Source organism: Callorhinchus milii, unplaced genomic scaffold (genome assembly GCF_018977255.1).
Source record: "Callorhinchus milii isolate IMCB2004 unplaced genomic scaffold, IMCB_Cmil_1.0 Scaffold5, whole genome shotgun sequence".
NCBI lineage: Eukaryota > Metazoa > Chordata > Chondrichthyes > Chimaeriformes > Callorhinchidae > Callorhinchus > Callorhinchus milii.
Genome location: NW_024704746.1, coordinates 21,287,355 through 21,315,051, shown reverse-complemented (window position 1 = coordinate 21,315,051; position 27,697 = coordinate 21,287,355). Strand labels below are relative to the sequence as shown.

The following is a 27,697-nucleotide window of genomic DNA, read 5'->3' as shown; positions in this document are numbered from 1 at the left end:
GTGTGGGGGAGTTGAGGGAAAGGGGAGAAGCAATCAAAGCGCGATTCAAGAGTTACGGTATTAAGTTTGTTTTATCGACAGTGAGGAAGGAGAGAGGCAGAGGGATTCCGGGATGGAATTCAAGAGAGTGGGAGCAGAATGATTGAGAGCTTGACCACCCCTGGTATGTACTTACACAACATATGCACACAAACATTTTTATTGTACAACCTCTATGATAATTAGCAACAGAGCTCATTTTAAATCATTCGTAAAAAAATGGAAACGGACATTGAAAATATTGATATCAATTCCATATTTATTTATTCTGTTTGTGTATATGTATTTTATCCTGTGCTACATATACATAGTATATTGCATGGTCTCACTCTCAGTGACTGTCCTCTCATGTTGCAGAATGTTCTTTCCAAGAAGTTGTCAGGTACAGTATATCTGGTTATGTGTTTATTGTAAAGCAATTTACATCATTTGCAGCTTTGTTAGTACAGAACATGGGATACTACCCTGCTTGAGGGGGGCTATACAGATGCAAGTTGTTGTTGTTAAAGAACATGTTGAAAAATTAAGAAACAACGTATATTCAGAGTCAAAGGTGATTTGTGCACCAGTTTTGAAGGTGCTTATTTGCTGGGTCTTAAATTAATTCACATTAAAACAGCTGTTAAGATCAGGGACTGTAACAGAGGGAGGACAGATCATCCTTTAGTGGCCAGGAAGGAGTATAACTCCAATTTTAGCGTTTCCGAAAGATGTTAATAATAGTTACAGCGAAGAGTATATCATCTATTTCCATCTGTAGCTGAATCCCTAATTATGAGCATAATATTTTTGTTTAAAAATCAAAGCTCTTCACAATTGTAAAGAACTTTCACAAAATGAATAATTATTTCTTCCAAAATACCTTTTCCTATACATGTCCAGATCCTACAAAGCAATCCGGGAGTGAAATCCCTGGGGTTGTGAACATCCCCAGAATGATATTGTCTCCCTTAACTCTATCTTTAGAACTGTGAATGAAACTGAAAGTCTGCAAAGTGCATGGAAATGGAAGTTATGATGTATTCTATTAGGAGAGGATGGACAAAGAGGAGGGCGAAGACGAGAGAGAGTAGGGTTGATATAACAGCCTCCACCTGTAATATACTGTAAAGTGTAGTGACTGTGTATTTTATGGGCAAAACGTAAAGAATAAAGGGATGAGGTGACAAAGGGTATCGATTGTCCTCCACTTCCCGGTTCTTGCAGACGGTTATTGCTCTGTCTGTGCATGGAGATTCTCATAGCTCGGAGGTGGCGTGGTATATGTTAGGGAGCTTGGCCGCTCTTCTTGCTGAAGAACAATCTGAGCCACCGCTGTCTGTGATAAATCACCGTCAGGCATGCAGCGTCTACAGGGGCTGAGCCGAACCCTGGTGATTCCCATTAATGTTTCATACGACGGAGGGAGTTCTGGGTCTTTGGACTGTTGTGATCTCTGAGGATTACTGGATACAACCATCACCTCTGGCCTACTGTTGAGAGCCTCGATGTATGAAGGAACTCGAAGATTATCTGGTCCACTGAAAAATCGAGAAAAACAAATACATTTTTTAAATGATAATCTTTTAAAATGATTAATTTGGTTGTCATTTGTGCTCATTAATGAGATCAATTGGTGTGAAATATAATACATTTGTATCCAATATCAGCATCAAGCACTTTGGATCATGCAGATAAATATATGGTCGCCTCATCAAGAGAATGGGACAATAAGAGGGAAGACGCAGACAGTACCAACAAATACTGGTGGATTCCCTTCAATCACAGAAGGACTGTCAGTGAAAACTGGTATCTTGCTAAACAGCCACAAAGTGCAAATGCCAAGTTGCAGTTTGATGGACGTTGTTGACAATGTTGTTTACACACACATTCACATTCAATACAATAAATATTGAATGTTTCGCTAAAATGACCCCTATGTCCAAACATTTATTTGCTGATAGGAACAAAGAAAAGGGTGGTTATATTTCAGTTCATGAACTTCATTGAATTTCTCTTCTAGAACTTCACAATAATGGGGTCTGTCCTACCTGGGCCTGTATTTTGCTCTCCATTCCAGGGCGTTGGAGTACAATCTTATTCTATTCCAGTCTCTGTAACCTCTGGACATTTGCCTATTTACTTTCATAGTCCGCAAGAGGCCAAAAAAGAGCAGAACTGCTCCAATCAAACAGAATAAAATGCTGATTGACTTCAGTAATGGATTTGAAGAGGCTCTCTGGGGAGCAGCCACCATTTCTGGGTTTGGTGAGGTTGCTGGAACTTTAGTGGGCTGCAGCTGATCGTCGCTCCACCAGGCAAAACAAACAGAGCCAGACACCAAAAGCACAACTCCTCCAATAATAAATCTATTGCTCATGTGGTCATACGCCATTGGTGCAGTTTCCAAGGTTGAGAGTCAAACTGGTCCACCAGAGATCTGGCATACAGGGGGTTAATACCCGTTATCTGTGTGAGTCATGCTCTCTGGCCTGTGGGCATTGCTGCAAACAAACAGAAGTTAATCATTAATAAACCTGGTACAGTATATGAAGATCCGATCCAAAAAAAATTTAAAAGCTAATTGCACTTATATTCCATTTGAAAGTTTAATGGCTATGAAGTCATTGGTATTAATTTGAGAGTATCCGCGTCACGTTGGATTCTTATAGCGAAATGACAGATTAATAATAATAATAATAATAATAATCCTTGCATTTGATATAGCGCTTTTCACGTCGGGAGGACGTCCCAAAGCGCTTCACACAACACACTGTAAAGTGAATTGACTGTATATTTGTGGGTGAACGCGGCAGCCAATTGCGCACAGCAATGTCCCACAACAGTCGTAGATTGAAAATGACCAATTTATTATTGTTTTTGGTTTTGGAGGGATTATTATTAGGCTCTGTGTGGAGTAAGGAAACTTGCCCAAGGTTTCGCCCTCTGCCTGGAATTGAACCCAGGTGTCTCGCTTGCAAAGCGAGTGCTCTAACCACTGAGCTGCAGGACTCAACAAGTTCACACGATAAGGACAAAGAAAGGAAAAGAAATGGAAACGAAGAAAATATATGAATAAAGGGTAAAATAAAGGGAGACGAGTGGAAGAAAAGAGACAGGAATAAAGAGTGAAAGAAATAATCCAGAGCAATGCAGGAACGTGACATTCCCAGGCCAGTCACGAGGCATGTTTGTGTATTATTGGGGTAAAGATGCACTCTTGTTGCTTTCAAAACATGTAACTAATTTCTTTTCCATGTAAACACAAGACTCAAATGAAGGGAATATGAAAGCTGGTATTCAATCACAGGGACAGGCACTCAATGTGCTCTCACCTCTCGGTTATTGATAAGGGTGATGTGATGTGAAGCCCGATACAGACTCCATGGGCTGAGCTGCCTCATTCCATATTGAACATTTCTATATTCTGTGACTCAACATTCAATATTATAATAATCGTTGCATTTCATGTAGCGCTTTTCACGTCTTCTCGACGTCTCAAAGCGCTTCACAGAATAGACTGTGAAGTGAATTGACCGTATATTTGTGGGCAAAACGCGGCAGCCAATTGCGCACAGCAGCGTCCCACAGACAGTCGTGGATTGAAAATGACCAATCTATTATTGTTTTATTTTGGAGGGATTATTATCAGGCGTGTGGAGTAAGGAAACTTGCCCAAGGTTTCGCCCTCTGCCGGGAATCACTTGCAAGGCACATGCTCTAATCACTGAGCTACAGGACTTCTGCATAATACACAGCCAGTCCACGTTATATTATAGCCTGTGAGGTGTTTGAGATGTCTCAACTACGTGATGAGGGGCTACATCAAATAGAATTATTATTATTATTATTATTTATAAGAATCCTGTCCACATTGAATATATTGAATGGGTGCGTGAGCAGAATGCACTAATACATTGTGCTGTGGAGAGGTGCAGCACAGATTGACTCTCCCATTCTCTGCCAAGCTCGGTTCTGATCTAATTAATGCCTTGGAAGGGAGTTTCTAATAGAAATCTGTGGTCTTGTGCACCTCAAGTAGTTGGCTTCAGAGCAATACTGAAACAGCAGTACATTGGCTATTCATAACCTTTGTGTGAGGAAGACCATCGAGGCCATCCTCGTGTGTGGTGAAAACAACAGAAACAATCTCAAACAAAGACGGTTTGTCACATATGGGAGGGAATGTGCTTCCACTCTAAAGTATAACTGATAAATAACCAGAAAAAACTGCTCCCTTGACATTTGCAGCTGACTCGTGCTCCACCTGGATCCAGTACAATCTCCAGAAATCTGTTGATGTTTGTAAACCTGCACAATTCAATATGTATTCTGCCCGATCCTGGGCCTGATAAGATGGCTTAACCTGATTTCAATTTTTTTAAATCACGGACTCGGAACTATCTGGATAGAGCATCATCAATTTCTCTCTCCCCAAAAGGAAGCGCTTTGAGCTGTCTCAACAACATGATAAGGAGCTATGATCAAACGGAAGGATTATTACTGTTATACAGGCGTCCTCGCAGCCAATGTCAAAGCGTGAGAGCTTTCTTTCTTAGCCAGGCCAGGGAGGTTTCTGTGTGTCACATACGAAGCATAGGGAAGAAATGCGTGTGTGTACAGTGAGTACTTACCTAGGTTTGAATTCTCGAGCACTCCAGAGGTAAGCTCAGTCTTGAAGAATATCTGAGATTAAATGGTGAATGCAGCTAGAGACGAAAAACTTACACATGGCCCAGAAACAACTGATATAATATTCAAACTGCAGAAGCAGGTCAGGACTCTAGCTAACTCCTATCTCTGTCTGACAGGTGTACGATGACCGCCCCCTCAAAAAGCTTAAAGTACGTATTGTTTATCCACAAATTAATAGGCAATCTCAGTATTCAAATGCGAGTCCATCCCCAACCACAATCGCTCACTCATGTTTCCAACTCTAATTTATGCAAATTATCGAATGCACGAGGTACTTGCTATTAACTTGAGCTTCACCACAAATACCCAAGCTATCTGATAAGGTTGTAAGGAGACTGATTAGCTTTGCCAATGAGACAACTTCTAAGGGACTGTGGTGAAAACAATAATAGCAACAAACCTATTACAAAAGATCAGGAAATTAGATAAATTATTCGAAGCTGTAAATCCGTCCAAACTGGTGCTTGCTCATGAACTTTCAGGGTGAAAATTACCCACAGAAGTCAAATTCTGTGACAATTCGTGTTTTCCTTTCCACTTTGGGTACGTGCTTCTTTTTTTTTACAGAGCTCCGCCTTTATGAAAAAAAAAGGATTTGCCGAACCTGTTTCTCATTTGTTTTCAAATGCATAAAATATTGCAAATTGTACTGAATGGCATCACAGTTGAAACGAGGCAACTCCTTCTGTCTGTTTTCTTCATCTGCGAAACAAATTCCTTTAATTGCTTACCTGCACAAGACAGTTTACACCCTTCAAGTGGGACAGTGGCATTTCTGTGTTAAAGCAGGCTCCAGCCTGCTCCATGTCTCCCACCCGACCCGCCCTACCATCGGCGGCCGGACTTTCAGCCACTTTGACCCCACTCTTTGGAACTCCATCCCACAAACCCTTTGCCTTGCTCCCTTCCTTGCCTCCTTCGAGGCACAACTTAAGATCCTCCTTTTCAACGGTGCCTTCAGCCGCCCTCCTACCTCTCTGCCCTCATCTGAACCCTGCCCCGCTCCCCCCTCGCTTGGATCCTGAACCCTGACTGTTCAGCGCTTTGGGATGTCCTTCCGACGTGAAAGGCGCTTGACAAATGTAATTTTGTTGTTGTTAAAATGTTACAGTTCCATTCAGAGAATAATGTGAATTGAGACGTCTAGAAGACGTGATAAGGAGCTATATCAAATGCAAGGATTATTATTAATATTGTGTGGTTCTTAGGACATTGTTGTTATTCATAGGACTACCCAGCTACTCTTTAATATTACAGATACATCCAATTTAATTTGACACTCCAAAATGTTTTAATCACTTTTATTTCTGATAAAGAATACAGGAACCGCAGTAAAACAAAATAAGTTATTGGAGTAATCCACTGTGTGGCAAAAGATCCCAAAATACTCTTTAATTCTGTTTATTGAATATGACTGTGAACACCTACAATGGAAATTCCTTTGCGTTTAAGTTAAGTGATTAAATGACTCTTTAAATCCAATGTAAGACGTTTGTATTGGGACTCAATTTCAGAATCCAATGGTTTTGTCATAAAGCCCCACATTACACAATTGATCTTTCCATTTAGGGATATTCTCAAAACCAAACCAAATCAGGAGGGCAACGATAACACAATAGTTTTAAAATGAGTGTTTGTTTTAAGAGCAGCCTTTGCAACATTAGTGGAGGGTTCTGCAATGCACCACTACAGAAAATTGTCAGCGTTATTAGGAACCCACAAAGCACAGTACAGGGAGAGAGTCCAGAATGAACTCAAAATTGAAAAACGATGATGGATACGGAAAACTGATAACTTTTCCCCCATGGACTTAGTTTGCATAGTTCAGGTTCAAAATAGGTAAAGGTGTTGAAAAATAGGCCTCTTGATGAAACAACACCATAAATAGATAAATAGATAAATAGATAAATAGATAAATAAATATAAAGAGACCATTTAACCCAAAACAATAAGGATATTGTGAATCACGGGATATTAATCCCATGTTACTGCATGCTATTTTGTTGCTGAATGTCAATCAGCATTCTGTCAAATAGAATTTTTAAGCAGTGATTATATGTAAAAGAATTACTACTTGAGGAAATATATTCAATTAATAAAACATATCAGATTGCTGAGGTATCTCACCGGATTTACCGCAATTTTGCAGATGAGGATACATGATAATAATCCTTGCATTTGTTATCAAATCCAAAATGCATGAACAGTGATACAGGTCAGAAGAAGAACAAATGCAATCTCTCCAGAGTGATGACATCTTACTTAGATGTCACTGCAGATTAGGAGAAATGGCATTCCACAGTGGTACGAAAATGGAGTATTATAGGTTAAGTTAGATTTCTCCGCCACTCAGAAGTGTATCATTATGAAAAATATATGACCAAAACAGATAGCGAGGATAGCTATAATAGTAGGACTTCCTATAATTAAAGAGGAACCTCTCAATTAGTATCTTTATCTTTTTCCATTAATTTGACAGGCGTTATTGAGACAGCCAGTAACAGTATCTTTTCGGGGGCCGGGGGGGGGGACCTTAATTAAAGCATTTTTGTTTAATATAGCTCATCGACGATAATAGATTCCCCGGTGGGGTGGTGGGAGAAATATGCCCACGACACTCCCCCATGCAAGACCTTTCCGATGAGGTATAAATCACGTCTTTACGTCAATCGGTGATTGCGTTATTGACGGACGGACGGGAGGACGGACGGGAGGACGGACAGACGGACCGACCTCTCCACTTTGTTAGTATAGAGGTAACACACTGTATCTATTTATCCCGCGGCGGGTGCACGAGACGGAGGGGGCGGGGCCCACACACGCCCGACCTGCTCGTCAAACTCCCGTCTCCATGGCGACCGCCATCGGGGGGGCGGGCTGCGCCCCGCGGTGGTCTGATCCTCCCGGCGCTTCCCATTGGCCGGGCCGGGCAGCGCACGATGTGGGCTCACGTTGACGGGTGTCGCCCGGCAGCCAATCAGCGGCGCTGCCCGTCCCCGTTCTCCCCGCCCTCCCCACCCCCGGCGCCCGGAGAGCCAATGAAAGAGGGGCGGGACGGTGTGGGCGGGACTAGCGTGTCTCGGTGTTAATAAAGGGAGGAGAGCCCCGGGACGAGGGGGGGGTGGGCGGCGCGTGACGTCACGTGAGCGGAGCGCGAGCGGCCAATTTGGTCCAACGGTCGACGAGGCTTCGGGGGGGTCCACAGGGCCCGTCCAGCGGCGGTTTGGGTGAGGGCGGTCCGGCCTGTGTGTGTGTGTGTGTGTGAGAGGGAGGGAGGATGGACTCGGTGCTGTACTTGGCCGTGGTGCTCTTCCTCGTGCTGCTGTGGGTCCGCAGGAAGGGAGTGGAGTACCTGCTCATCCATCACCGCTGGGTCTTCGTCTGCCTGTTCCTGCTGCCCCTCTCCGTCGTCTTCGACATCTACTACTCCCTGAGGGCTTGGCTGGTCTTCAAGCAGTGCAGCGCCCCCAAACAGCACGACCAGCGGGTCCGGGATATCCAGAGGCAGGTGAGAGGACGGCGCGAGAGTTGGTGGTACGAGGAAGGGCACACGGCCGTCATGTCCTCCCCTCCCCGGTCACAGGGAAAGGGATGATCCCAAGACATTAGTGTAACCCAACCCACAATGATGATGATGATGATGAGGATTAATAATAATAATAATAATCCTCGCGTTTGATAGAGCGCTTTTCACGTCGGGAGGACGTCCCAAAGCGCTTCACAGAACACACTGTGAAGTGAGTTGACTGTGTAGTTGTGGGTGAAAGGCGGCGGCCAATTGCGCACAGCGCTGCCCCCGCGCACACAGTCCCGCAAACCCATGATGGGTTCATTAACGATCAACGCCTGCTGGAAAACGTTATGGCGATGAGCGTAATCCCATCCCTTGCACACTCCCTCCTTAAAAGAGATTTCCTGCCAAGGGGACAGACTCGGTCTTTTAACATCAAGTGGATCTGCAGACAAGATTACCGAATAGCTTGGCAGCGCGACCGCTGACGCGCTGGGAAGTTGTCAATTCCAATGAATAATAATTCGGTGGTATTGAAACTCAACTGAGCTGAAACAATTCTCTTTTATGTGATGGGATCACATCGCCTGGTACTATTTGCTGGAACAAACAAGTGTCTTTTTTTTGTGTGTGTGTGTGTGTGTGTGCGTGTGCGAGAGAGACAGCCCTGACAAGCTGGGTTTGGTTTATTATTAATTTTGGAAACTGATGAAGGCAAACTACGGTTATAAGTTTGTAGAGGCAGCTTAATATTATAGAAGTGTGACAAGTTTTAAAGGTTGCAGATTTTACAATAGTTCATATCAAGTTAAATTTATAATATTTAAAGAATAAATGTTCTATTCATCTTAAACCGGTACTGGTTCATCTACTGGCTAGCTATTATATTATAATCACAATTCTCAGTTCTTTCCGTCTTCCCCTTTTATATTCTTCCTCTTGTTGAGGAACCAAGCTTTGAATTGGATTTGTTCTGGCTTATCCTGAATTGTCACTCTGGAACAGAATTAACGTCTTACTTTGCTAGAACTTTGTAAGATGTTCCACATTCATTAATATCTTTACAGCTTGCATTTATTTCCAAAGGAATTAAAATGTGTATCTGGATTCTCAATTGTAATATTGTAAAGATTTTCATTCTGAAGATACATATGCATTTTATAAACAGCAATATTCTCTGCAATGGGAAGCTGCCGGACTGAACTCCTAGTTAGTAAATTTTAATTAGTTTTCCACAGGATTCTTTTGTGCAGTCTTCAATATCAACAATTTTAATTGCTACGCAACCCTTTCCTAATCCCCAAAATGGGACCTCATGCTGACACCAAAACGGCTGCCCTCAGCCAAAAGTGATCAAATTGCCCATGAATAGTTGCTTTATAAACTCAGATTAAGAATGGTCCTGGAGGGATTTACAAGCTGCTAGGGAAGTGATACTTCAGGAGAGGCAGCGTAAAGAACAAAATTGACACAAAATATGACTATTTTATAAGAGCCATTGTTCAAACCTTGTTAATGTTGATCATAATTAAAATTAACTTTTTTTAAGAAACACAACTGAATTGCTTGTAAATGTTTGGTGCCCCAAATAATCTCCCTCCCCCCCCCCCCCCCCACTGATGCCCTAATATTTCATACTGGAACGAACCTGCAGTATATTGCCACATGTGTATCTCTCTTCATTAATATTGCTTTTACTATGGATAAAGAAGGTCCTTTCAGGATAAAAGCTCTTTAATATTATGATAATAGGTTTGCTGCACATAGGACCCTGTAGCAGTGTTTTTAAAAAAATCATGGTGCAATACAATGCAAGAGGAAGAAAAGTGTAGCAAGAGTACTCATTTAATAGCATTCAACATCATATATGGGGCACAAATATAATTATAAAAGTGTGCTTTCCAGCAGCACACTTTTAAAATTGTTGCTTTCTGCAAGTGTTCACTTTCTATGATCTCTTTTCAAGTTAAGATTTATATCCATAGCCAGATGACGACAAACAATCTGTTTAACCTTGGCTGTAGCTATCGATTCTTCTGTGTGTGTGTTTGTTTGTGCGGTTTTAAGAAGGAAAGCTATGCCGCCCCACCACCAAAGGAACACAGTTTCCTTACCACAAGGGCTGGAAAGAATCTTTTCCAAGACCATTGCCATAGCAATTATTTCTAGAATATACATGAGCAGCACTGCAACTTTGATTGCTTTATAACCTTTCAGATATTTGATCGGTATCCATTTCTCAGGTCATACTGCTTCCCTAAAACCTTTTAGGTCATTTCAAAGGGTTCAATAAATTCATTTTGTTGAAAGGAGGAAAGTGGGAGCAAACTGATGGTCCTATAACTTTTTTCTTGATAGGTCTGTGAATGGAAGAAACGAGGAAGCAAAACCTACATGTGCACCGGGCGGCCGGGCTGGCTGACCATATCACTCAGAGTCGGCAAATACAAGAAGACTCATAAAAATATCATGATCAATTTGATGGACATTCTTGAAGTTGACACCAAGCGGCAGGTAGCTATTCGCATCTCAGTAGAACATCTTCCAAGATACGCGTTTAAATTTATAAAGGCTGTTTTCCTCAATCTGCTTATGCTTTCAGGGAAATCGCTGTCATAATGATTCCAACAATCTGGTAATGAAAAATTGGTTCTGATTGGAATTCAAACTCCTCCTATTTAGCTTTTTGTCTCTTGCGTGTATGTCCACATGCAGCGTGGACAAGCTGTATATTTCCTTCTCTCTGCAGCTTGTCCTCAGCTTCCCAGGCAATGTGCCATGCAAATGAGCAACACACTTACCCTCTGTGCCATCTGCCCATCAACTGACCCCGCAAAAGACTAGTAAATTGTTTAAAAACTATCTCTAGAAACGTTGCCTTTTGTCCTTGAGTAAAATAGTGCCTTGAGATACTGCATGATAATGACAGTGTTAAGGGAATCAACTCTCTTCAAGAATAAAATGCAGTTAGTTATATCCCTTATACATTGTTTAACTGTTTGCTTTATTGTTTATATTATTAGGCAATTTGAATGTTGCTTTAACTTTCTGTTCCAGGTTGTCCGTGTAGAACCACTGGTAAACATGGGTCAGGTAACAGCGCTTCTGAATTCAATTGGCTGGACTCTACCAGTTGTCCCAGAGTTGGATGATCTCACTGTAGGTGGGTTCCTCTCCTTTATGTGTTTTGTTTGCTCTCTGTGATTGCAGCAATTAATGATTGCTTGATGAGCTTCAGATGTAAATATTTTCAGGTTAATCACTGTAATATTTACTTTTCTATTCTGTTACTGAATTACTTCCTATTCTATCCTATTATATCATGGTGTAGTTGGTAGTTAAATGCAAGAAATGTTGATCTTTAAACTCAATGATACTCAAAAAATGAATATCCAGAAAATTTCCTCAACTGCTATCTGTTAGCATTATATTTCTATTTATTTTAGTTTGTTCAACAACAGCAAATTTACATTTCTTGAGGCAGCATATGGAGAATTTTACTTTCAAATCTTATATTTATTTACATTATATTTATATTTAAAAGCTGCAGTTGCATAATGGTTTGCTTGTTCATTGATGGAATAAACAGTATCTGTTTTGTTCATGAGTCTAAAAGTAGTTTTTTTCTTAGGTGGCCTTATCATGGGAACTGGGATTGAATCTTCGAGCCATATCTATGGGCTCTTCCAGCACACATGCACAGCTTACGAGCTGGTCCTGGCTGATGGCAGCCTTGTTAGATGCACAGAGGTAAATGGAATTACCATCCATTTTAGTCTGGTTGAGATTGAAGTGTGCTTATAGATACTTCTGTAGATATGGTATTTCTTACAGCTAATTATTGAAAGTTGGTTCTGCCTCTTTGTATCTGGTTGCTGCATTATTTCCATGTTAAAGGGAAATTATGTAATAAATTGTTGTGCAGTTACCAAATTAGAAAACAAAAGAAAGACTAAAATAAGCTGCCTCTAATGTTGACTGTAAGTGGATGAATTGTGCAGCCTGGATAAATCTTGTTTAAGATTGTAACTAAACACTTAACTTACAGAAGTGAATAACTACGCTTAGATGATTTTGATTTCTTTTTGAAAAATGCATTTAAGTGATGAAGATTGTAGAATAGAGTTGCCCGGATAAAGAACGATACAGAGTGGATAATTTGTGCTTCCCAAAGTTTATGTTTTACCATGTTAAAACTTTTTTCTTTCATCCTCAGGAAGAGAATTCAGATTTGTTTTATGCTGTGCCTTGGTCATGTGGTACACTCGGATTCCTCGTTGCTGCGGAGATCAAGATCATCCCTGCTAGGAAGTATGTGCGTCTGCAGTATCAGAAAGTTTACGGGCTGAAGAAATTCTGTGAGACGTTCAGCAGAGAGTCACAGAACAAGGATAATCATTTTGTGGAGGGGTTGGTGTATTCTCAGGATGAAGCTGTGGTGATGACTGGAGTCCTGACCAATGAGGCTGAGCCAGATAAGGTAAAGTGACTAAAAGAGAGCAAAAAAAAAGAGTATTTGGCATCCAGCTCACATTGTCATGTAGGTCAATGTTTCTGCTTTTCCAGACAATGTCATATTTGAAACTGAATCAATGCGCAAGTAAGATCATGTTGCTGTCCAGTCAGACTAATCTTATTGTGCACCTCTTGGTTATAAATCTAAATGTTATTTACTTTATAATCTTCTCAGTACATTTGACAGAAATGTTACATAGAGCATGTCGTTCATATTCTGTTATTCAAGTGAAATATTCCCTTTATTGTGCACTGATTTTTGAATTTAATGTTTTCTTTAGATAAATGGAATTGGCTATTATTACAAGCCATGGTTCTTTAAACATGTAGAGAAGTATATGCAGCAGAATCACAGTGCAGTGGAATATATCCCCCTGAGGCATTACTACCACCGCCACACACGCAGTATATTCTGGGAGCTCCAGGTAAGGGTTTGTTGGTTAATTAGGAAGTTCACTGAACTAATCACAAAATAGGGTGTGCCAAAAATGCTACTAGATATGTACTGTTGTTTGACATGAGAATATATTATTGAATGTGGGAAGTACTAATCCGGTTAAATATTTGTTTGTTTTCCTTTCTCCTTCATTCAAGGATATAATTCCCTTTGGCAACAATCCAGTCTTCCGCTATATCTTTGGCTGGATGGTCCCACCTAAGATTTCCCTGTTGAAGTTGACCCAAGGAGAGACGATCCGCAAAATGTATGAGCAACATCATGTGGTCCAGGATATGCTGGTGCCGATGAAGAGTCTGGAAAAGTCGATCCGCTTCTTCCACGACGAGATCAATGTATAATAATATCTCAGAATTCCATCAGTAGTAGTTTATAGCAATTAAACTGGCCCCACCACTCAGTGGACACCAGGCTGCTTCACGTCACCTGCCCAAACCACAGTGGTCAGGCGTTCAGCAGATTTTCCCCTGCCGTCTGAATCTCCATCCTGGAGTCCCTTTGACTTGCCCGTCCTTCATCTCCTTCAAGGTCCACCTCAAGACCTTTCTCTCCGACCACACTTTCAGTTGTCTTTTATTGCCTCGGCCTCCACCCCTAGCTCAGGTGTAAATCAGACGGGTCTGGTTACTTGGGACACCAACCCAATGTGAAAGGCGCTATACTAAATTTGTATTGCTTATATAAACATGCTTCTCCTTTAGGTAATGTGTTAAACTGAGTTTAAGTCTGCTTGTTCAGTCATAGTTCAGTCAAGTGTGAGGGGGACAGTATTTTCTTAGGCCTGAGTCCTCTACGACCACCATTCACAAACTGGCTAACGAGGTTCATATAAGAGTTTCCTAGAGATAGCCCACCTGTGTTCCTGTGTTCTGGGAACTCTATGTAAGAGGATCGGGGGTTTAAACCCATGTCACAGTGGACTGGTTTGTTTGATTTCTTGTTCCTTCATCCATCCAACATATTTTTTTGTGGTGTTTAACAAAACCTCTTTTTAAAAAAATGTCATTTATTTGATCTGTTTTTGCAGGTTTACCCCTTGTGGCTGTGTCCCTTCAACCTGCCCAGCTTGCCTGGTATGGTCCATCCTAAAGGTGATGAAGCTGAACTTTTTGTAGATATTGGAGCTTATGGAGAACCAAAAGCCAAGCAGTTTGAAGCCAAGGCTTCAACGCGACAGTTGGAGCAATTTGTCCGTAATCTGCATGGGTAAGTAAGTGACACCAGCACACAAGTACGAAAAAGGAAATCAGGAAAAGGGTGCGGAAGCTCGACAGAATTGGGAGTTTGAAAAGAAAGTCGGGCCATCTAATTGTCCTAAAACTGTAAATATTATAGAAACTTATTGTTTTGTTTCTACCTTTTGCATATTGGACTTCCTAGTACGCAAACAAAACCAAAAAGCACAGATACAGAAACTGTCCAGTTTGACAGTGCTCCAATTATTACCTCCAGTTAATTATTACCAGGAAGGGTAGCAACAACAACAACAAGATTCCATTTATAAAGCGCCTTTCACGTCAGGAGGACGTCCCAAGGCGCTGCACAGTTGGGTCATGACCCGAGCAGGGGGGAAATGGTCAGGGTGAGGGGAGGGAAGGGAGGGAGCGAGGAGGGGGGAAATGGTCAGGGTGAGGGGAGGGAAGGGAGGGAGCGAGGAGGGGAAGAGAGTCGAGAGGGGAGCTGAAGGCACGGTCAAAGAGAAAGGTTTTGAGACCGGCCTTGAAGGAGGAAAGGGAGGAAGCGGCGAAGGCACTGGGGGATGGAGTTCCAGAGCCTGGGGACTGAGAGACTGAAGGCCCGACCACCGATAGTAGGGCGGTTGGGGCGGGGGACGTGGAGCAGACCGGAGCCAGAGGAACGGAGGGTACGGGCAGGTAGGTAGGGGGATAGTAGGTTGGAGAGGTAGGAGGGAGCAAGGCCGTGAATGGCCTTGTAGGTGAGGATGAGGATCTTGAAATCAATCCTCTGGGGGATGGGGAGCCAGTGGAGGCGAGCGAGGGTGGGAGTGATGTGGTCGCGAAGCCTGGTGCGGGACAGTACACGAGCTGCAGAGTTCTGAATGACCTGCAGTGTGGAGGGAGGTGGCGGGAAGGCCGGCGAGAAGAGAGTTCCCATAGTCCAGCCTTGAGGTGACAAAGGCGTGAACCAGGGTTTCAGCAGTGTGAGGGGTGAGGTAGTGCCGTAATCTGGCGATATTCCGGAGGTGATGGAAGGCGGTGCCAGTTGTGCGGATGTGAGGGAGAAAGGACAGCTCAGGATCGAACAAAACGCCGAGGTTCCTGACTGGCTTTGAGAGGTGGAGAGTGCAGCCTTGGATGCTGATGGTGTCAGCGCCTGAGGTGCGGAGGCGCTGACGTGAGCCAATCAGGAGGGCCTCGGTTTTTCGCACGTTGAGCTGAAGAAAGTTGTCTCTCGTCCAGGACTCGATGTCGGACAGGCAGCTGTCAGGACATCGGTGGTCGTGGAGTTGAGAGTAGAGGAGGAAAGGTAGAGTTGGGTGTCATCCGCATACATGTGGAAGTTAACTCCATGTCTGCGGATGATGTCACCAAGGGGGAGCATATAGAGGGTGAAGAGGAGGGGACCAAGGACAGAGCCCTGAGGGACACCACATGAGACAGTGCGGAGGGTGGAGGAGAAGCCATTCGTCGAGACAAAGTGAAGACGGTGAGAAAGGTACGACCTAAACCATTCAAGGACAAAAATCAGTGTTTCACAACTAACAATTGGCAAGTATCATGAATGTGTTTTGTTTTCTAAGCTTTGCAAGACTTAAGTAGGCTACACTATAGACTGTATTCATGTGTCTAGTTGCATGTTTTGTTAATTGGCCCAGGTATGGAAAGGGATCTTGAAAAAAGATTTTGATGAAAAAGTGAACTGATTAACTGGAGGTCATTTCTCATTCCTACTTTATACTCTTTCTTCAGGATTTTGATGTTTACTTAGATTCTGTTGGCCTAATTTTCAGAAATTTGGATGCCTCACAAAAGGAGCAGTCTGCTTTTGGTGCTTCAGGTGTAATTGTGTTGGTGCCAAGTTTTGCACATTTTGTATGACAACAATTCACTCCAATCTAGAACTGGCTTGAAAACATAAAAATATTGCGATAGGGTAAATATTTATTTTTTCTGTCAGTTTTCAGATGTTGTATGCTGATTCCTACATGACCCGAGAAGAGTTCTGGGAGATGTTTGACGGCTCTTTGTACCACAAGTTGAGAGACCAGTTAAGCTGCAAAGATGCATTCCCTCAGGTCTATGACAAGATCTGCAAGGCAGCGAGGCACTGAAAGACACTGGGAGATTAGCAGGAGAAGGAACCGGGTGAAGCTTTAGTTCCAATCTAATTTATTTCCTAATACGTAGGATACATTTTTGTGCGTTCCATTCATAGCGCACTTTTAAGTTCATTTCAAAGCTTTTTATTTCTCCAAAGAAACTATTTCTTCTGATTCTCATCCAAGCCTGCTTCTCTTGAAGGAGGTGCCTCATGCTAAATTTTGATTCTGCAGGCATGAAAAGGCATCTTGTATCCTGTACTTTGTATCTTAAGTGATGATCTTAATGTGGATGCCTTGACATGCTTTGTTTGTATCGGGAGGGAAAAGAGGGGACATTCCATTTTAGCCCACTATTGTGATACAGATTTGGAAATCTTGCTAGTCTGGATACACTGAAGCTAAAATGGAATATGACAAACACTGTCTTGGGGAGTTAAATAACTTAATACATAAAAAATCCTGCAGTGTTATCCACTGAGCTACCTGGGCACAGTTGACCATCTTTTTAGTTCTAGAATTATGGCTTTTTTTTCCCCACTTCATGTGTAATCAGTTGTGCTTCTTGTCATTCATTTGAAACTAGAAGACTTGTAGCAGCTCAGCACATTCTGTCACTCACAGCTGTTAGTTTATTTTAAAAAGATATATGTTATTCAAAATGGTGGGTGTAAGTGCATCTGTAATTTTGTGTGTTGAAGGGTTTAGTAAAAATCTAGTCAGTTAATTGTGCAAACAGCCATAGGCATGATGAAAGGCACTGTGTGAAATATAGACAAAAACTACAATTACAAAATTAGAATTTCTTCATGCGGTTAAATGGCTTGAATCGGTTACAATCTAATGAATAATATCATGGCAAGTCCAAGTTTTAACTTACTGGATCCACTGTGTGAAGTGAATGATATGGAAAGTTCTGTTAGCATTTAAATATCAAGTGCCAAATGTTTTGAAGTAAATGCCCTTGAGATTGAACACTACAGTCGAAACGACTGTGGAGAGTATTGCTGGGAAATAAGTAATTAAAACTTAGAATGGATTTTATTCTTTACGCAGTAAGGTACTTGTTCTGTGGTAATGTATGCTTTCAGGTCAAAAATATATCTCTGCTTATTGCCTTTCTGTTGCATTCACTGTATGTGTATAACAGTATTCACATGTGTATTTATTATGTATTATAGTGCGTGTGTGTGTGTAATAGGTAGCTGTGAAAACATTCAGTGGATTGGGGGTTTGTGCTGAGCAAGGTTCTCCTTGTACATCCTGACCATGCTTTGCTGAAGACTGCAGAGCATGTGTGTGTGAGAGTGAGTTGGCACTGGATCCAATTCCTGTTCACTCAACTCATTGACTGCTACACTCGCTTTGCTTCACCTCCCGTTACATACCACTAAGAGCAGCACCCCTCTCCGCCACAACATCCAATTAGCCCAGACTGGAGCAAAGGTGGATTGGGAGCTGATCCCCTTCCCCTCTCTAGCCCTAGCCACCTGCCACCTGAGAATCAATAGACCTCATCCACAGCAGTGCAAAGTAGTGCTTCAGTCTTGAAGTTCTACTGATGTTCATAAGCTCATCAAGCCTTGGTTATGGTGTATTTCCTCCAAAACCTCTGTTAAAATACAGCTTTGTAACTGCTGTTCATTTTGGACACTTACTGTATTGCGATCCCTTGGCATTCCTTCAATTCAGTGTAAATTGATTAAAAAAAGTAAGATCAATTTCTACTGGATTTGATGACCACTATGCATTGGATTGTGTTGATTCTTGGCTCCATTGGTACAGTGTGTAATATGCATATTTGCCAATTTAATACTGCACTTCCTCTCAGTACTCTTTTGTTTAAAGTTAAATGAAGTCTATTCAAATGTTTCAAAATTTCTGGGCGAAGGTTCAAGCTCATTACAGTGCCTGCTGAGAGAGTTTTGAAAGTTTTCTGTTTGTTGCTTTAGTATTATTGTTTAAAGCCTAAATTTCAAATTGAGTTGACAAAAACTCGACATTTTGTAAAAGGTAAATGAAATTTATCAAGCTGCCTGTAAATGCTGTACGTTAGTGTGGATATGAGTGTGGAATTGTGATGCCCAAAGAGCCCAGTTTCAGCTTGCCATACAAGTTTAACTCACTCAGTTATTTGTTGGCTTCTAGCCTTAGCCTTTGAACTTCAAGCAAGATAGACCAACTTTTTTACAGAAAATTTGACTTATTCCTCATCTGCACTTTCCATAAAAAGAGTGGAACCTTTTCAATGTCTGATACCTATGTGATCAAGTATTCGATTAGTTGTGTTTTATGCCACTGCTTTGTAGGATTCAATGAGAATTGTGTTGGTTTAGTAGTGAGATAGGAGGTCTGAGAGAGAGAAGACATTTTTGCAGCCCAGTGTCACTAATTTGATCTTCCTTACACCATCACTATTCTTATATTGGTGTAGCACTGTCGCCACTGTACTAAAAGGCATGCCAAAATCATTTGCTTCAAACTTATCTATGTCTTAATTGAACCTATTGTAACGATTTGATGAAAGACTCCTCTGTTCTAATTGTTTTGGAAGGAGTTCAACGTATGTGTGAGTGGGAATAAAAAATCCAACATGCTGAATTTGAAACCGTTTCTGTTCAGATGAACAGAAATAAACTTTCCATCAATTTGTTAGATATTCCTGTAGATTTTTGGGGCTGTTTGTGGGACATTCCTTGTGTGCCAATTGGCTGCTGAGTTCACCTACATATAGTCACTACACTTTATATAATCTAGTGAAGTACTTTCAGACATTCTCCTGGCATTAAATGCGTTAATCAAATGCAAGGATTATTATCAAATGTCTCTGGTACCCTTGGACTTCCACAATACTTATTTGAAATGTGAATTCTGTGCAATTGAAGTATTAGACCAAATACCTGCTTATTGGAGGGAGAGGAGGCAACGGGTGCTGTTTTGGTGCAGGGTTACATGAAGGTACAGCCTCTCAAACCAATGATACAGCAGAACCTGACAAGGTCAGAGGAAGTAATCAACCTTTTCTTAATTTTGGTTCTTGTATCAAGTTTATAATTTCTGTTCTTGCATTTTTTTTGTTTAAATTTGAGTAAATGGTTCCTGAGCAAACAAATATACTATGGAGGTTCGGTTCATTTAGCTAAATTGGATTTGCAATCTCAGTAATGATGTGTTGAATTTTCTGTGTACTGTCCATCTGTTGATAACAACCACAAAAGTCGGTAATAAACTGATTCCAGTATTTTGTCTGCTTGTTTTGGGAGAGGTGGGAGCTCTAAGCCTTTTGTTGAATTCCGGCCTTATAATCTGCTGTTGAAGGTTTGAGAGTGCTAGTAATTCTGATAATCCCCCTTTGTCAATGTATTGTAAATTCATTAAAAAAAAACCTGTTTAATCTGGGTTTATTTATGGTGTTTTTAAATAAAGTTTAACTGCTGAAGTTGGTTTATCTTTTGCATTTTATTTAACATTTGTTTACTATTTCCACATACTGCCTTCCCTTATAATGCGGAGATGTGCCTTCTACGTATCCATGTCTGTTAATTTGAATCCAAAAAGTCTTATGCAGATATTTAGGTACATTTATCCAAATTGGATGGTTTAACTTGTGGGAGGCACCGATTGAGCAATGGGTGATTTGCAAGAGTGTCAAATTGGGGCAAAATAAGCTGCAGAATGTTAGTTTTGCTCCCAAACATGTGAGAACACCCGTACAGACTCTTGATGAATGATGGTATCTATTCACTTATTCAAAAAGATGTACAGACTTCAACTTCCTTTCAAAGCAAGGTGATCGAACTCCCTCTTGGAACTGGATGAGGCTTTGTTGATTTCAGGCGCTCTCTATGATAATAATGAAAGTTGGAAGTTAAGCAGGTAGAATTAATAATAGGTTAGGTGTCTTAACAAGTTAAATTATCAACAGTTGTTGCACAAGAGGTACATCCTTCAATTCCTTCATGCAGGGACTCGATCTCAGCTATACTATCGGATATTTTATCCATGTTATTGACAAAATTAACTAAAACTAATCACACAGGCAGAATGGGCAAGAGACCAAAGAGGATGTACAGCTGCTCACAAAGGAAAAACTTTCCAAGTCACACTGAAGAAACAAGAACACCATCCAAACAGGATGATAACAGGTAGTTTTGAAATGTAAAACTTTTTCTTCAACAAAAAAGGTTAATATACCTCACTGTCAACATGTGAGGAAGAAAAAGCAAAAAATGTAGCTATTCCAATTTTCCCCTTCTGCGATTCAACCTGAAAATGATCGCTCAGTTTTTCTCACTGTGGCAAGGGATGTGTGCGCACTTACTGTAGGATTTTGTCCCTTGTAAAATTAGACAAGTAACGCTGGGTTTTAGAGAGAAAACATGATCTGAAGGAGTTTACTGGTCTGGTTTTGTCATACTTTGCAGTGTCATAGCGGCCCACACCTACGTTGTTCTGTAATGAGAAAATAAACAGGTGGCTTATTAGCACATTGACTTTAAATTCACTTTACAGTGTGTTCTGTGAAGCGCTTTGGGACATCCTCCCGATGTGAAAAGCGCTATATCAAATGCAAGGATTATTATTATTATTATTATTGAATCAATGAGAGCATTGTAGAGGATCACAAGTACAGCAGTGGAGCATACAGAATCTGGCAAATTGTTGAATTGAGTCTTAACTTTGAAAATAGTTTTTCCGGACTTCAGACAACGTTAGTGAACTATCTGGTGGAACTTCTCTGCAATCCCTTCAGCAGAGCAGAACAGCTGGTATCTTTCTGTACATGGGTAAAGAAGGGTTGTATACCAGAATAATAAGAGATTGGATCATAGAGACTTCTATGGAAACTCACTGATTTCAGCCATCCCATGGAGGAGGTGCTGGGCAGAACATAATTGCCAAGTTTTTTTGGTGGGGGAGGATAATCTTATGAACCATCTCTTTTCGTGTAACTCAGTTCAATGTTTAAAAAAAGTTATGAAGTGGTCACTCACAGGGTTGAAATTGTAGAGTTTAGCAGATTTGTAGCTGCCTCTCGTTGTGGAGGTTAAAAATGGTGGTGGTTTTCGGTTTTCTGGTTTAGAAAGTAGCTTTGTGGAGTAGTATCCAGGGTAGCTCTGTTCAGACACAAGAACAAGATCATTACATCGTCCGCAGAGTAGAACCCAAGGAAAATATAATTTTAATTAAAAAAAATAGAAATGATTGAATGACTGACCTTCGGCCTTTGCCATTGGCTCAAGGTGCTGTAATATATGCGATCTGTGGGGGGAAAGGGGTATTGTGCCTGCATCCCAAACTTCCCATGTCTCCTCTTTTCCTGGCATAAAAAGTCACTTGTGAATGACTTGATCTTGTACATTCCAGGACTCAGGTTCATGGGTCTCTAAAATACAAAACACATCTTTACCCAGGTTATTTTCAAGCAATTAATTGCATAATTCTTCTAATCTAGCCTTGAAATTCACTTCTATGACCCTCCTATATCTCCATATGTCTGTGTTTATGAACATGGGAAACCGCAAGATCATTAAGGCTGAAAAGTTAAGAATGGAAGATTTTTTTTTGCGGACATTTTCACTGCAGAAAATTTGGGGGGAATTCCTTTGATGGTAATTGGAAGTGTAAAGAAGCATCCAGCTTCATAGAGAAAGTAAAGGTTGGTAATGTGGAGTTGAATAATAATGTACATGATACTTTACAACAATAACACCAACAACTTGCCCCTATATAGCATCCCTCACGCATGGTAATTAAGGACTGCATCTCAGGCTTGTTGGTGCAGGGATCCACATAAGGTTTGCATAATTTACCACAAGATTACACACTGAGCGCTTATCAATTTTAGGCCCAGTTTACTAAAGTTTAAGGTAGAATAGCTATTTTGGTGCAAACCCTGTTTTTGGTATAATTGTAGCAAAATGGACATGGGCAAGTAATGCATTTTCTCCCTCGAACGAATAAAGGTGCTGCATCAAAATTTAAGAATTATTAGTGTTCTTAAATTTTCTTTTTTTCCTCTGCGGTATTTCTTAACCCTAACCTCATAAGAACACAATCTGCTGCACTAATCCTAACATAGTGATTTCCCAACGTCGTCTTTTGGTCTCTGTTGAATGTGAAGTACAGCAATATAAAATTATAGACGGCTGTGGGTGGGTATCTAATCAGGAAGTTCATTGAGAATGCTTAAACTCATTTCTCCCTGTTAGCCATCAAGGAGAGCGGACTTCACAATTCCTAGATTGGATTGAGAGGAAAAAAAAAGAAAAACTGTTCTGACCCCAGTACGTTCCACAGGCTTTCACAGGCATCCACCGACCATCTCCATCAACCTAAAGTAGCAATAAATATATACAGCAACTTTACTGTGACATCTACGTACCGTTGCACGATGCCCAGTGATGATACGACTGTTCCTTGAACCTGTGAAGAGATCGAAGGGGCCACGTTTACTGACGACCCGAGTCAGTAATTTATCTATGCTGTTTTCAATGGTATAGGTGCCCGGCCCCAAATCACAACCCTAGAAAAGAATATATTAAAATTGAGATGCATTATAACATCTCGCTTGACCTGTAGCCTCAGTACAATGTAATAGAAAGCTGATGATGCATAATTTTTTGCTGTGCTTTCCTCACCTGTCATTGGCTTTCTTCATGCCATAGCGACACCCATGATGACTAAGAACATTTTTAAATTAAATGCCAATCCTGATTCCAGATTTCTCAATCCACTTAAATCGTTCAATATTGGTGCAAGTGAGGAAAAATAATTCTCTTTCCGCCTTCAGGGGAAACTGCTCTATCTCCTCACTTTATGTTTCCTTAGGAAATACAACAACGTTGACGTACTTACATGTATCATGGGAGCTCGGGATTTTAAACCCTTTGAATCCATCAATCCCAGTTTTCCAGGAGAAACCTTTTCTTTCTCCTCCAACAGCGCACTTGGGATTCCTCCCTTTCCATATGTCCCAGGACCTGGGGTGTAATTCTGAAAATCAGCAAAGCTAAAATAACTTCACATCTTTTGCTTAATATTTGTTAAAACAAAAAAATCTGGTCAACCTAATGCTCCTGTACATATTACCAAATATTTCAAAGTCCACACCCCAGATTCTGCGAAGCTTTCTAAAGCCAGTCTGGGACTAGACATGTCGACTAAACTCATAGTGGGTCATAAACTAATAGAAATACAGCAATTGTAGAATTGGTTCTTCCTTTAAAAATCTAATTTCCAGGTATATTACATGTGTGTTTCACTGATATTTAATGCAAAAAAAACAATAGAAATTATTTGAAAAGGCAAAAAACTAAATCCTTACATCAACCTCCTTAAATCGCTCCTCTCTGGTGTCACAAACGCCTCTCATTCCAGGATTTTTCTTTTCCAGTAAGTCCAGAAAATAAGGTATGGTGTATCTTCCAGGGCCCCGGCTCATTTCCTGAGGTACAAAAAATGGTTCAGCAACCTAAGGCGCTACATCAAATGCAAAGATTATTATATGTTTATGTTCTATAAATATAGAGGCAATGTCTTTATACTGCTGTAACTGTTTTTGAAAAATCAGTTGTATATTACTTCAAAAGCAGGAAGGCTGGTTAATTTCAAACAATGAAAATGAACCATGGATCAAGCTTAATTGCCGTCGTTGTTGTTGTTAATTGCCATGTTCAAAATGCAAAGAGAAGATCACACTATGTACACCTCACCCATCGCCTAGTACCTACTGTAATTTGTTTTTAAATGTAATAGAGGGGAGATAAAACAATCTGTACAGTAATTACCAGAAATGTCTGTCTTTGCTTTTTTTCCTTATAAAACATTTGTGGAGTGCGAGCAAACTTCTCTATCTCCTGTTCTCTTGCCCAGCCAGGTCCAGACGCTCTTCGAGCCACTGCTTCAAGGCTGAAGCTGCCTTGGTCTGCATTGTAGTACCCAGGAGCTAACTTTCTTTCCTGGAACAGAATACAATTCTTATCTAATACAAATATTTGTTGTTGGTGTAATTTAGAATGAGATATTGGCCAATGAGATGATTTCTTAATCTCAGATCTGTTACCAGGGGTTGGCAATAAGCAGGACCTGGAATCGGGGAGGGGATCGGTAAGTGGCGTTACCTTGGAGCTGTGGTGGCTAGCTCCAATATGATGTACATTAGAATCACGTCAACCTTCATGGTAGTACTGGTAGTTCCTGAACCAGGTTATTACAGGACTCCAGGGCATTGTTAATAATGGACCAACTGTCTCATTGACAGGACTTGTGTGGGAACCAGTCCTTAGCAATGGATCTGTAAAAGGATATAAAACATTGAGTTCCTTAGAACTGTGTTGTAGGAGGGTGACTTTTTTTTAGGACTGATGCTTTAGCAAGAATCTTGTGGTAAATTATGCAAACCTGATGTGGATCTCCGCACCAACAGGCCTGAGATGTAGTCACCATTAGTTAGAGATGAGCCTCTGGTTTTATTTACTGATTAAAGTCTTGGACTGTTTGACAGCCCCTTCTTCTGGAACGGTTGTCTAACTTACCAATTCCCCGGTAGCTTTTTTATCATAAACCACTTCTGTGTAGGTGCCTGGCTTCCTTCTATTTGGGTAGAGTATGTTCACATCAAACCTGGAAGAACACCAGAAGTAAAAATACTCTTGTAATCAACTTCAAAGTCATGAAACGTAACTAGAATGGAAGAAAAAAAGGCATTTAGCCCTTTCTGTTTGCTTCAATCAATATCCCAAACCCATTCAGACCATTTTTATTTCTCACCAAAAAACGTCAATTGGTCATTTGGTTAATGTCTGCTGGTGATACTTTGCTGTGTGCAAAATTGGCATTTGTCTACAAAAGCATAATCACTGCACTTCACTCTGATTACCGCTGATGTGCTAAGAGATGTTTGGGCTGAGTAGATATATCAATTTATTCGTGACTAGGTCAAAGCTCAAATGGTGCAATGTGTAATACATTACCAATGAAGCCAACCCTGGAGGGTATACAAACAGAGTATATCGAGCAGGATCAAAGGCAAACAAAAGTATTAAATGGCATTCATCTGATTTAAGTCATTTGCAAGAATATAGTCGCAAAATAGAGCCCATCATAAGAGAGGTTTCCTGTTGACGGGTGAGTATTCAACCTGGATATGAATGAAGAAAGAAGAAGAATTTTCATTTTGAATTTATATTATGATGGTCCAACCTTGTTCAGTAGCTTTTTGCTTCTGAGTTCTGATACTTTTATGTTTCTTGCTAAATGGAGTAATTTGTTTCACAGATACATTACCAATGATTAAAGCTCTAAAGCGATACAGAAACTATTGGTTTCAGCAAATTGCGGATATCAATGGTAAAATAGAGGTTCCTTTATGAAGATATTTAAATTGTTAAAACTTAAACGTCTACATTAAAAGGAAGAACTGGAGGATGTTATTTTCAATAATGTTTTATAACCTTTACCACAGGTCAGAAATCGAATTGTTTTGCCATCCCTGAGAGGTAATTAAGTCTTTGAAACCCTAATTCGGTAACTTTCCCGTTTATTTTTTTTAAATTAAATCATTACTTCTCTCAAGAAAACGCGCAGAAAAGTGACTTTCCCAAGAAATAAAGAAACATTTTAATTCGGGGGAAGAACGACTGTAATGTTTTGGCTTTCCATCTACTTTCTGGGTTTGGATTTCTTCAGAGACGACAAAAAAAACAAAACAAAACAAACAAAAAAGACCAACAGAAGACCCAGAAGCGAGTAACACATGTTGTTTGCTCACCTCATTTAAGAACAAAATGTGTGTGTGGGTTTTTTTTTTAAAAAAACTGTCCCGAGTCTATCCTGGATCTTAATTAATTGAACAAATAAGTGAAGACTGAGAGGAGAGTTCTTCCCCCCCAATTAGCAATGGTTACACTACTTCTTCCCCCACGAGAAATCAGCGATGGTTAGTGATGACACTACTCCATCAGCAATAAGTCACTCTACTCCATCAGCAATAAGTTGCACTACTCCATCAGCAATAAGTCACTCTACTCCATCAGCAATAAGTCGCACTACTCCTTCAGCAATAAGTCACTCTACTCCATCAGCAATAAGTCACTCTACTCCATCAGCAATAAGTCACTCTACTCCATCAGCAATAAGTCACTCTACTCCATCAGCAATAAGTCGCACTACTCCATCAGCAATAAGTCGCACTACTCCATCAGCAATAAGTCGCACTACTCCATCAGCAATAAGTCGCACTACTCCATCAGCAATAAGTCGCACTACTCCATCAGCAATAAGTCACTCTACTCCATCAGTTTGGTCCACACGCACTGCTCTTATCTCACCTGGATTTCTGAGTGCCAAAGGGAGCACCTGTGAAACTTTTGCTGGCCATGTGGGATGGGATGGTCAACACCTGTGGGATGCCCAGGGCAGGAGGATCCTCGCCCCAATGTCCATCCAGTCCGAATGAGCTGCTGCTTCATTTCACGGTGATCTGAGCCACCACACTCTGGGGGGGGGGGGGGGGGGGGGCTCCTTGGCAACGGGACACGCGTGTTATCAGAGCACGTAATAGCAATCGGACAATTTATAAAATAATAACCAACGTCTTAAATGTACCAGTGGTTCGGACGATCCGATTCAGGTGATGGAAAATGAATCCAAACACAAGACTCGACCCCCAAGTGAAATCCAATATAATCCGCACACGCAGTACAGTGTAATCTGAACTCTTTTGCTGATTTTTTTTTCTTACTTCACTCCCCAGACATTCACAATTCCTAAGCAAACCCCATCATTCCTCATTCCCTGTGTAAATAATTTATCTCACCCCCCCCCCACCCCCCCCCCCCACCCCAATATGTTGTGTAACTGCTTGTTTTCTGGGTGTAATTTATTCCTAACTGCTATTCTCCACATACATTTGAGTAGTGTGTGTGTGTGTGTGTGTTCTATCTAACTCTCTCTTATGTTTTATTGAAGCAGCAGATGGAGGAGATATACATCTCTCTCTCTCTGTGTGTCTCTCTCTTGGGTATCATTGGAGTATCAGAAGGTGCATGTTTTTGTTGTGTGTGTGTGGTGTCAGTTACTTTGGATCTGAACTGTGAAGCTTTGACACTGTTGGCGTAAATCGAGATGACAGCTGTAAAGATGGGCTGGTCGGAGAGACTTGTCTCCTTGTTTGTCTTGTTGGTTCATCCGATTGAACTGGTCCAGACTTCTTGCGAGA

General features: G+C 41.0%; 3 protein-coding genes across 3 annotated transcripts; 1 reads left to right on the top strand and 2 right to left on the bottom strand.

Annotated features, from left to right (window-relative positions):
- Positions 1–278: 278 nt before the first annotated feature.
- On the bottom strand, positions 279–5,029 carry LOC103182735 (transmembrane protein 61). The gene is made up of 3 exons (XM_007899833.2): positions 4,653–5,029; positions 2,070–2,522; positions 279–1,559 (listed from the first exon to the last, which is right to left on the bottom strand). The coding sequence occupies exons 2-3, from the start codon at positions 2,411–2,413 to the stop codon at positions 1,250–1,252; spliced, it is 654 nt and encodes a 217-aa protein (XP_007898024.2). The 5' UTR covers positions 2,414–2,522; positions 4,653–5,029; the 3' UTR covers positions 279–1,249.
- Positions 5,030–7,832: 2,803 nt separating this feature from the next.
- dhcr24 (24-dehydrocholesterol reductase) lies at positions 7,833–19,915 on the top strand. The gene is made up of 9 exons (XM_007899832.2): positions 7,833–8,221; positions 10,583–10,738; positions 11,282–11,387; positions 11,856–11,974; positions 12,441–12,704; positions 13,021–13,164; positions 13,334–13,531; positions 14,224–14,402; positions 16,335–19,915. The coding sequence occupies exons 1-9, from the start codon at positions 7,991–7,993 to the stop codon at positions 16,486–16,488; spliced, it is 1,551 nt and encodes a 516-aa protein (XP_007898023.1). The 5' UTR covers positions 7,833–7,990; the 3' UTR covers positions 16,489–19,915.
- Positions 19,916–20,793: 878 nt separating this feature from the next.
- LOC103182818 (lymphocyte expansion molecule) lies at positions 20,794–26,857 on the bottom strand. Its single transcript, XM_007899965.2, has 9 exons — positions 26,808–26,857; positions 25,014–25,101; positions 24,267–24,437; positions 23,804–23,923; positions 23,335–23,472; positions 22,862–23,002; positions 21,695–21,862; positions 21,471–21,593; positions 20,794–20,928 (listed from the first exon to the last, which is right to left on the bottom strand). Exons 1-9 carry the CDS (start codon positions 26,855–26,857, stop codon positions 20,794–20,796), a joined length of 1,134 nt encoding a protein of 377 aa, XP_007898156.2.
- Positions 26,858–27,697: the final 840 nt, after the last annotated feature.